Source organism: Melopsittacus undulatus, chromosome 6 (assembly GCF_012275295.1).
Source record: "Melopsittacus undulatus isolate bMelUnd1 chromosome 6, bMelUnd1.mat.Z, whole genome shotgun sequence".
NCBI lineage: Eukaryota > Metazoa > Chordata > Aves > Psittaciformes > Psittaculidae > Melopsittacus > Melopsittacus undulatus.
Genome location: NC_047532.1, coordinates 2,222,214 through 2,233,867, shown reverse-complemented (window position 1 = coordinate 2,233,867; position 11,654 = coordinate 2,222,214). Strand labels below are relative to the sequence as shown.

At 44.7% G+C, this 11,654-nt stretch overlaps 1 protein-coding gene across 1 annotated transcript; it reads right to left on the bottom strand.

Moving 5' to 3' along the window:
- Positions 1-2,506: 2,506 nt before the first annotated feature.
- On the bottom strand, positions 2,507-10,299 carry LOC117436314 (uncharacterized). Its single transcript, XM_034064318.1, has 2 exons — positions 10,171-10,299; positions 2,507-5,356 (listed from the first exon to the last, which is right to left on the bottom strand). The coding sequence occupies exons 1-2, from the start codon at positions 10,206-10,208 to the stop codon at positions 4,675-4,677; spliced, it is 720 nt and encodes a 239-aa protein (XP_033920209.1). The 5' UTR covers positions 10,209-10,299; the 3' UTR covers positions 2,507-4,674.
- Positions 10,300-11,654: the final 1,355 nt, after the last annotated feature.

Below are 11,654 nucleotides of genomic sequence, written 5' to 3'. Positions count from 1 at the left end.
CTTGGTAACCTCTGTTCCTTCAAACTGTGTCAGATGGGGGAAGTCTTTAGCTCCAGTCCAGACCTGGTTCACAGTCACTGAAGTCAGAGACAAATCAGGCCTCTGAGAAGTCCCCAATAGCCTGGCTTGCACCTTCCTGTGATGTTCCTTGCCAGTCCATCAAGGTGGAGATGCAGCAATCAAAGTAATGGGAGCAGCCATGGTTATGGGGTCCATGGTTACTATTGCAGAATGGGGACAGTCCCTAAGCTTTGGGGGTTCTTCTTTATTTTATATACTATTTGGGGGTTCATTTGCCTTTCAGAGCAATGTGTAGTTAGAAGATGCTTAAAAATATCACAGGGCTATGGGATTTTGTTTCTATGTTCATAATCCTCAGGTTTTGAATAGGAGAGGGCATCAAGGAGTTCAGTGGCTCTTAGCACATACAAGAGCAAGCAGCAGGATAACAGGTCACCCAGCTCTGGAAAGAGGTTGTTTCCTGCCAGGCTATATAGATAACCTGGTTTTAATAGTATTTTGTAATAGCTCTCCATCAGTGACTTCCCATAAAATAAAAACTGATACAAAAAAGTGCCCAACACAACATTTTGGGACCCTTAGCAAGTTTAGTCTGGCTGATAACCATCATTTTGATGGGAGTGTTATAGGATTAACATAAACTAACACCATTTTGGTTGCTAGATTGCTTACCATTAGTACCATGCTCATTCACCCTACAGAAATGAGTCATGGGGGACTGAGAAGACATTTCTTGAGCTCTCATTTTACACAGTGTGAAAGCCTCAGCTCTGTTTAGTCATCATTTTGTGCAGTGTCTTGTATTAGGTGATTCACTTTTTCCAGAGTATGTGAATTTTGGTTGTTTCTGAATGTTAGAATAACAATTCCTTTGGTGCCCAAAAGATATCAGAAACAAGTGAATGGTGTCATTTAAAGCTTAACCTCACAGTCCAGCTGAAAGACATGTCCTGGTGCTGGAAGACAGTAAGATAAACTCATTCTGTAAATGTATCTTATCCCAAAGGTCTTGAGGTAAGATTGAGGAGGCAAATAGAAAAGACACAGTACATCAGGGCACAGGAGAGCTGTCTGCAGGGTGTTTTCTGTTAAGGGTTTTCATTGAAAACTGGTAGTGTACCAAAATCCTCTATTTTGTCATGAAGATGTGGGAACAATGCCCAGTTTCCAGTGGAGCTCAAAACCTGATATGCAGGAGAGCTCCCTGGTGGTGTGGGACTATAAGGCTCTATAAGACTATAAGACTGCCATGCTCCCAGTCACCCAGCAAAAGTCCCAGTTTCCAGCTCTAATCAACACCTTCCAGTAACTCCATTTTGTTCCCATCTTTGTCAACCCAGGGCTGCAACGTGTCAATCATTCCCTTGCCATTGCATATGGGGGAGCTGGGTTGTTGGGACAGCTTTCAAGCATTGCAGGCGGCTTGCTGGCATCTCAGTATGGTTGATTGACTCTCCGCCTTCAAAAGTCAGTGTCACCTTGTGCTCCATTCCCTCACTTTTCTGCACCACAGCCCTGTTGGTTTGATATGAATACTGCCATGACTGATGCTGAAGTGGCTGTGCAATTTTATCAGGCACAGAGCAGGCACCCAGGACATGAATCCCCTATAATAACTGGTTCATTAATCATTACCAATATATCTAGATAAAAAAAGAATGACTTAAACCTTTAATAATAACAAATTACAATGATCAGGAAAGGTCTTCCTATTGCTCTTACACAGTAATCACCTGTCTGCCTGCCTGTGGAGGACTTGGTGGGGATCCAATCCCCTGAACCAGGTGGGGGAATGATCTATGAGCAAGGACACTAAGCAACAACCTGAGAAATGACCCTATCTTCCTTCTTTCCCACTCAGCATCTCTCTCTGCTTGCTGCTCAGGCAGCATTTTTGGCCCCTTATGTCTATATGACCCACTGGGAGCCAGGAGAGCTTCCAAAGTGCTACACAACACTCCATTTGCACAAGGCCTAATTTAAAAGCTACATCAAATTATTACCCATACAGTACTTCACTAAAAGAGTTGTTAAAAGCTCTGTGACCCCATGTCACCATAGGCAAGAGAGAAGAAGAAGGTATGACCCATGGTATGACCCACTCATAAACACACAGCTTGATCCTGCTGCACCGCAGTACATAGCATCCTCATCTCCAGGTACAAGTAAATACCTGCTGTATTTTGCTATAGGCTCCATTCTTTTCATGTGCCTGCTGTTTAAGCCAAACATGCTCAGTGTTTTCCTTCAATAATTCCCTAAATAAAAGGGTTGTCCTGAGGGCAGAGGCACTTGTCAGGATAACCAGGCAGAAAAATGCATGAGCCAAGGGGTGAACTCAAACATTAAACACCCTGTGTGCCTTGTGCACCAAACACAGCTCTGGTCCATTCACAGACACTGAGCCATCTGCATGGGCTTCTGTAGGAGCCAGCAGTGTAGCAGATCCTCAGAAAAATTACACATTTGTTATAATTAACACACACACATTAAAAAACATGAAGTTTTATTAATTACAGAACTTCAAGCAGCATTTTGTCTCTCCTGAATGTGGCACTTCAGGCCTCCAGAATTAGTGTACCACAGTGCATCAAGTTACCAGACATCCCTCTTCCAGAAGGAATCGTCTTTGTTTAGGCAGCATACATCAAAGGTTGTTTCAAGTGACTTGGTTACATTTCTGTTCTGCTTTTATGGGGTAACCAGCCTTTAGTAGTGTTTCAGTCTGATAAGAAGCACTGCCAAGTGCTCTTCACTCGCTTCTGGCCCTGCACTGTTCACAGCATCTCCAACACTGAGGTATTGATCATAAACAACTGTACTTGGGCAGAATACTCCCACTGTAGGATGAAAAATCCCAGTGTAGGATGCATACTCCTGGGACTGGGATATCTGCCATTCACTAAAGTGGTTCTCACTTTATCTGACTTATAAAACCCCTGTTTAGTTTCATTTAGACTGGCTGCAATGAAGACAGCCGGAGGGAGAGGTGGTTCTCCCACAGCAGCATGATGGGTGCATCCGGTTCCTCTGCCCCTTTCTCGGGTGTTGCCTTTCGGTCAAGTTCATCTGGTGAAAGAGGAAAACTCTTCTGAGACCAACTACAAAGAGTGTGATTGTGAAATTCAGGTGCTGGCTGGCGAGCAAAGAGCAGGAAATTCCTCTGTGCTTGTTGTTTGCCTTGTGTTTGTGAAGTATGATCATCAATTGACAGCTCCTGTGCTTCGAATCGCTTTGAACTACAGGCGCTTGGGAAAGAGGTTACAGCTCCGATTTTCAGCTCTAATAGTCCAAGTGCAAAGCAATCGCTACCACTGGGGCATGTCAGGCGTTTGCTGGTACCAGTCTGAGAGTGAGGACCTACTGCAGGCTGATGGAGGGAAGGTTAGAGCTGAAATTCATCATGTTTGGGTTTTGTGCCCCACATCCTTCTCAAAAAGGCAGAGGTTATTGCGATGCTCAAGCTGGCAAGGTGTATTGAAGGTCTGAAAGCAGCATGGAGGGAAGGAGGATTGGCTTATTTTACTTTTCTTTCCACCTTTTATGGTCTTTGGACTGCAGAACATACAACACAAGTTCAATATCTGTAAATCAGTCTTTTACTGAAACTGGAGTCCATCTCCCATGCAATGTACACAAGTAGTTGTAAGTGCCTACATCCACTTGTGCACTGGGGAATGTCTGAGGTATCTGGAGTACTTCACTGATAACCTCACAGTGCTTTGAGGAGACCATAGGAATCACCAGCTGTGTAACAGCTCTGTTATACATCAGCAGCCAGAGACATCCATGCCCCTGGTCTTGTGCACCACTGCCAAGGGAGCTGGAACAGCCCTGCTAACCACAGCACATACTTCCCTGTCTCCAAACCCATGGCCACTGAAATCACTGATGACCCCTCTGGGTACAGTATGTGGAGCCCTCAACACATGGGGTTTATTATATTCTCTTCCCCCCTTTTAGGGCTGCAGCAAACAACTGCATTCTGGTTTTCCACCTCTGGTTTATATCTGAAGGGGGATGTGAGATAACATATAAAACTTTGTGATAGCAACCTCAATAATAGCTCGAGGCATGTACCAAGGTGTGGCAGTGTCTGTTCTGGGGATTCACACAGAGGGGCTGATACCACCTGCATGACAAATCCAGTTAGGCTAGATCAGCTTGATGACGAGATGTCCCTCAATCCTACCTGCTGAGTCTGGTGGGTCACCTGAGTTAGAGATGGTTTAGGACATAGATCATGTCTTCACTATGCGACCATACAGCTCTTGGCTCTGCAGATCTCTGAGTCAGACTCTAAGCACCCTTTTTATATAAAAAATATTTGGGTTGCTTTAGCTTTTGGAACCATTTATGAAATGTCATTTGTTTCACCTATAAAGTGAATAAAGTTGATTACAGACAATCAAAGCAAGCCTGTGGTGCTCTAAGGCTCTCAACACAAGCACCCACAGCCCAACTCTGTTGTGTTTCAGTGCCAAGGAGCTCCCCAGCCCCAAGCTCTTCACAATAGCCAAGGCTCAACACCATCATGAAACAGGGAGGTTTAAACTCCATGGTGTGCCAAACCATGAGCCTTGGGGCTAGTTATTGAGCAGTTTTCAAACTAACAGTTTGAAATAGCATTGAAGTGTGTTCTGTTGGGTGTCACTACTTTGTTTTTAGTGTAGATCTGTTGGACATGCTAAAGAATATCTTGTAGTAGATGTATACATTGATAATCCTTAAAAGAATGCCCAGGATGTAACTGAGGGACCTGAGGAAGGCTGTGGCCATGCTGGAGATGTGAAACAACAGAGCGTATGGGCTGCGGGTGGGAGCCTTCAGGAGGTCATCTGCCTGGAACAGGGCACACTCCACAGTCACCAGGATCCAGATGATCCTGGAAGTCAGCCTGGCGTTTGTCACTGTCCGGAAATGCCGAGACTCTGTGGCAAAGAAGGTGATCAAATAAGCCTCGAAGGCAACGCAGCTCAGCAGCAAGCAGCTGATGTGAGTGTTGGCACTGAGGAGGTTCTGCAGCAGAGCTAATGTGAACGCTGGAGATAAGATATTGATACCCAATGTCCCTACAGCCATCTCAGATATGATGCTAACAGCAACCAGGATGTCTGCCTTTGCTAGGCTTGAGATGAGAACTGCAGTGGACTTGGATGAAACCTTTTCAGACTGCAGGAGGATTATCGCATACAAACTGCCCAGCAGGCCCAGAAATGTGCTGACAGCGTTTGAAGAAGACAGGACAAGGTACTGGATGTATTTAAGTACCAGGTATCTTCTGAGGTCTTTCATGTGGTCTCTCTCCATAGAAATGCCCGTAAGGGAGGAACACCTAGAACACATGTGAAAAAGGGTAATTAAATGTGAAATTAGTAGGATAGATTCCAGACAAATTATTATGTACCTGCACTTGTACAGACATATGCTGGCATCCTCCACACTCCAGCATCATTGTGGCATTGGTTGGTTATGCAGCTTCAGAGGCGTTCAGTATGGGAAATCCTCAGACTGTGTCAACTATTAAATAGATCTCCTATAAACCCAGGTGATAGCATTTTATTCTAGTTAAAGAGGGGATCGTTGCAGGGAACTGGAATGACTCTGGACTAATACTGGGAATAAAGTTGCTCAGAATGGGGCTACTTTCATTATGCAAGGGTTTTTTCTGCTGGTCTTTGTGGGTCAATTCCAGAATGAAGAATACATTCACTAGTGTTGCAGCAAGAAAACTGATTCCAGCTGTGCTGTGTAGAATAGTAAACGTGATATTTATTACTCATTCTGGAACACAAAGTGATAAACTGATGGGAATGCTATCCCAAGTGATGTCCCAGTTGAATCAGTAGTTGAGAATTACCCTATTTAATTTCCTTTTCCTGTCATTAGCACAATCCTTCATACACATTCATATGTTGTCTGTAGCTTCTAAGTAAAATTGAATCCCTGGGCACAGTGTGGGAATAGGCAATAAAGTAAAGATGCTGGGCTACCGGGGAAAGGTGGGCTTCACAGTCCCTGCTACAGCCTCATAAGCAAAGAGCTGCTTGCTGCAGAGGCCCAGGGCTTTAATGTTCTGCTAAAAAGGGATGTGGTCTCTGGTTTGATGTGGTTCATGGTAGCATCCCCATGCGCACTGGAGCTCCCAGTGCCTGGGAGCTTTGGGATCTGAGTGCCAGAGTGGGGCTTCCTAGGGCTGTGAGGCTGCCATGTGGCTGGAAACCCCAGGTGGAGCTCAGCCTCAGCTGCAGCACCATTCAAAGCATTTCTCTAATGCCCTTATTTTGTCTCTACATTTCTTTGGGAGTAAACTGGAAGCCAAGAGCCATTTCAAGCATTGCTGCTAACATTGTACTGTTTAACTTTCTTTTTCTTCAGTAACATTAACAAAGCCTAAAACCAACTTGCTGTAATAATTCACTTCTGCCTGGGGATCCTTCACATCCCAATGGGCAGCTTCAGTTGAGCTGTTTTGCATCACAGTCATTTCATATCAACAGGCTGAAGTAATCTAACAAGCCAGGGTTGCATCCCAAGGCTCTACTCATTTTCTATACTTGCAAAGTATCCATCAACTTCAACTATAGCTTTGCATGACATAAAGAATTGGTTGGAGATGACTAACAGCTCAGGATCTGTCCTTGCATTTACATACTCTTACCTTAAGCAAGGATGTAGTTTGTAAAGTGCCTAGCTATATTTTAGGTATTACTTTGTGTAATGTTGCATTGAAAAGGTACAAGTGTGAACTATCCCTGTGTAGGAGAAGGTTACAAGAGCAGTAAAAGGCTAACTTGGTTAAATCATGAATTTTCTATGAGGCATTTTTATAGAGGAGCAAGCTAAGGAAACGAGGACTAAATGGAACTGCAGTCAAGTCATGCATAGATGGATGGCACACTAAGAAATGGCTAATTATCAGACATTAGAGGAATGATGTATCAGATGGGAATCTGCAAAGATCTGACATTTTGTACTCTTTCATTAACTACAATAAGGAGTAAAGATCATGCTTATTAAGTTTGCTTATTAAGTCAACTATCACAGATCAGCAATTACAGTTTCAGATCCATATAAGCACTGGTCCCTATATAGCAGTGAGTGAGAGGAAGAACAAACATGTGAGCAGGAAGAGGGAGCAAGGCAGGGGAGGAGGAAGGCTGCCACAGGTAGTAATGCTGGCGTAAGTGGGTATCAATACAGACTGTTGATGGTAACACCCATCTGGAGTCAGCAGGAATTGTATCGGGGAAGGCAGATGCCATCTGGCAATGCAATAAACAGGAGAAACACCCGTAACCACATGGGATGGGTCTTTGGTTTCATTCTGCAGAGGGCAGGTCTTGACTGCAGCATGTGGCCAGTTTAGAGGCCCACAGTTCAGGAAAGGTATCAGTTGCTGAGAATGTTTCAATGAGCCTGAGGGAATCAGAGATGTGGATAAATGGAGCAATTCATATCTGAGCACTTATCTCCTTATGCAGGTTCTCGGAATTACTGATGTGAGCACCTTGGAGTTGCACTGAGCTTCTCCAGTGCCCTCACCCTACAAGTCTGGATTGCTGCTTAAGTCCTTACTTGCTTTTTAATATTGATGAGACAATGGGAAAATGGTAAATGTGAGTGATTCCCACAAAAAGGACCAGGCCAACTTTTGTAAGACTAGGATTCCCATTGCTTGTAGAGACTCGATTTGTACCAGGTTGACTCATCCAAGATTCACACGCACCTTTTATCTTATTTTCTAAGTATCTGAGCCAACTTGTTAGTGGAATCCTTTGAGGAAGAGGTAGGGAAAATGTAGTCCTGTACCTCAGCTGAGCTGTGATACAGTTTGTCTTGCTGTAGTTTTCCACAGTGATCAACTAGAAAAATGATGCTGCATTTTCTAGAGAAAGCAAAATCTTCCTGAAATCAAAGGTTTTTTGCTCTTTCCATGCACTCAGGGGGCTTTGATACTGGTCCTGGTGCAGCCCCTTTGATGTACACTCACTTAGCAAGAAGTGGCTTTGCTTCACTGCTGAAGATGCAAGAAGTGGTGAAGAAGAGGGTTAACCTCTGAATATTGATGTCTGAGCTTATTGGTTTGACCATTTGTTTCTATACAGAGCATCAATGAAATTAATACTTATTGGAACAGAGCTATTTGAATCCACAATGTGAAAGCTTGTACAACTCACTAACTAAAAGCAGAAGAGAACCAAGCTGTGGTGTTTACAGTCGAATCTTGTTACTCAAGCAAGCTGCTCCTTTGGAAAGGTACATTAAGAATGCTCTATCGTTGTTTTATTGCAGCCTATTTCTGTGTCTATTGTCATTAAGCATATTTTTGAGGAGACAAATTATATGCCTCAGTAAAGAACTTTGCTCATTTTACAACTGATTATTGCTGTGAACTGTTGTGGATTACATGCTGGCAAGTACATGTAACCCGGCTCATGCTGCTGTGCGCTGAAGATCCACATGCTGGGGAACAGGACTCAGCTAAATGTGAAGCTGAGATCTCCACATGGAGAGTAGTAAACAAACCTAAGCTGCTTTTAGCAGCTGAATGAGTGAGGAGAATGTGCAGTACATTAACTTTGGGGTTTTACATCTCTGGAGAATGTCAAACTAAAGCTTCATTGAAAACAAACCAAATCAAACAGAGATTTGCCGTGTGGATATAACCAGATGTCTCCAGAGAACTGGCCTCATTCATACATTTTCTCCATCCTTTTTTTCTATACATAAGAAGTTCGAAAGGAAGAAAACACCAATAGCTGGATTTACAGCAGAACTGTATCTTGGCTGTTCAGAGAGCATTTTAGCCCTGAACTTTTGGGCACTGGGTCCTATCTTGCACCCCATGTCTTGGTGATGAGCCCATAAGCTCTTCTAATGATGAGCACTAGAAAAGGAAGCTGAGCAGCTGATAGAGTCAGAGGAGATGGCCCAAAGGAGCCCATCTGGATGCTAAGGAGCTCAGTGTGTTTTTAATGTCTTCCTTTCTTGAAAACATCAGCATTTTACGTAACACTGCCAACATTTTGCATAATAGCACAATGTACATTGGAAAGGAACTGGAGTTTCTGGATGGAAGATGCTTTCCTGCTTTCTGTTAGAGATGTGCCAGTGGTATCCTTCCTTTCAAGCCACAGGTGCCCCAGGAAACAGGAGCATTGCTATGGCTCCCTCCTGCCTCTCTCCACCCCTTTGACACTATAATTTAGTGGTTAAAGCTCTCATCCAGAATGTAGCAGAACGAGGTTTGATTTCCTCCTTCGCCACAGGGGATTTAGATGTTTATCTCTCCTGGGTGTCCCAACCAGCAGGCTACAGGTTATCCTGAGTTGTGGAGGCTTTTCATGCCACCTAAGGAATCTGGGCACAACAAACAGCTGACACCCTGGACCAAGGGGCAGGGATGAGGAAGAAGCTCACAGATCACAGCATCACAGGTGGTTGCAGATGTTTGATAGGAAAAAGGGCATATCCGTTTCTGATACGGATGGTTTGAGGGTACCCTTCCCTCTGCCTGCACCAGGGTAGGGACAGGCAGGGAAGGTGTCTGCCCTCCCTCTGTACAGCCTGGATCATGCCTGGGATGGGGCTGAGTGGGAATGGGAACAGGGGATGTTTCCAGAGCATCCGCTCCCACCCTATCAGAATGGCCAGAATTGGTGAAGAAAGTAGTCTGAGCCAATCCATCTATTTACAGTTTTAAAGCATCTGCTTGTGGTATTCATTACAGTCACCCACAGGAGGATCACTGTGCGTGGACAATGACACCTAGACAGTTTATGCTTAGTCCTTCTGCAGACAAACCTCAGTTCAGGCTCACCAGAGCTTTCCTGAAGGAGCACTTTGCATTTTCATCCATACTGGGTTTTATCTCCACAGAAATTGCTCTCCTGAGACACTTTACATATTCCAGTTAATAATAACTTCTCCTTTGTCACTGGTGCTCCATTGTAGTCTAGAGGTACACAGAAATATCTCCAGCTCTTACTGGATCCTATATTACAAATACTTCCCTTTAAAATTCCTCCTGGAATTGTGTCAAAGAATATACAGAGAAGGAGAATAAGTCTGAACGCCACATTGCCACTGAATATCCCAACTGTAGTGCAGTTGTATTAGAATTAACTTAAAAGGAAAACTACTTACATTTGCTGGAAGAGGCAGCCAGGAGTAGTTTTCTGCATCACTGTACTCTGTGTATGGTCTTCAGCAGAGCTAAATTATTGCCGTTCCCTTTGGATTGCTTCCTGGTTTTTATATATAGTGTGGCATACTCGGTACCACGTCACAGCATGGGACTGTGCTGACAGAATTTGTTTTGCTAGGCAACATCCCAGAGCTGGTTTCACAAGAATCACTTGCCTGAATCATGGTGGCCATTAACTTTCATCTGTCTGGAAAAACCATTGCCCCATGTGGAAGGGGAGTCCCAGACACTTCCTCAAATACGTGCCTGGAGATGGAGCAGATTACAGGGTGTGATACTGAGCTCGTCTGGGAGCCGCATGAGCTAACACATGAGTAAAAACACTATTCTGAGCAAAGAAAAGGTGTCCCCTGGCATGAGAAGCAGCACTATATCTGGCTCGACTGGGCTATACTCAGTGTTTGTGTTGGTGTAGCCTGGGATACCCGGGTTTGGTGCTGATTATGTTTGTGCTAATTCTCCTCTATTGCTCTCCAGGTATGACGCTGGTGGAGCCAAACTCATCGTGTTTCAGTCTCTTCAAGAGGTCTCCGTACGATGGGAGAGCACAGAATCATCCCCTGTTGGGGGTCGAGCATGGGCGCTTTAACAGGCCTACAGCAAGCTGTGAGAAAGTGAACCTCTGACCCCAGGCTAAAAGAAGAAGCGTCAAGATCAGCAAAACAGGAACGCAATAACAAGATGCCAGAAGCATGATGTAACGCTAAGCTGAAGCGAAGGTGTGAAACCAATCAGGAGAGGCAAAGTGGAGCGTGTACCTCTCGCGGGCAGAGTGAAGTAGCCAATCAAGTAGTGCGTGATTGCGTGTGGGACAGTATATTAAGAGCAGCCTTGTAATCAATAAACGGAGCATTTTGTGAACCTACATCGTATCGGTGTTTTCTCCCCTCCACCTGGCCGCGGCATTCTGGTGACCCCGACGTGATACCAGGAGAGAGAGAGACCGCGGACGAGAGAAGGTGGAGATCCCGGCTGCCCGAGAGAGGCAGGCTGCCCGAGAGAGGCAGGAAAAGAGCTCAAATTACGTGGCCACGGCTGACCGGTGAGTCAGGCAGACTGCGGTCTGGTTCGGGATGGGTTTCGCTGTATCAGCGATAGAAAAGGCTACGATAGAAGTGTAGCGAAGAAAACAGGGTACTCGATACCCCGACAGGAACTTGTGGACTTTTTATTTTTTGGTGCCGATGAAGGGGGTTGTTAGAAAATACGGGACAGTTATTCTCCAAAGATCAGTGGCGTAAGATAGGGGAAGAATTGTGGGAGTCGGTGAAGCTTTTAATCTCGAGACTTGGGAGAAAATTACCAAGGAAGAAGCCCCTGATTTATGGATGTTTTCAGTCCTTCCTAAGGTGAACGGAGCAACCCTTAAAGAGACAGACCTAAAGTTAATGTTGAAATGGTCGAAGACATGTTACCCAGAGAT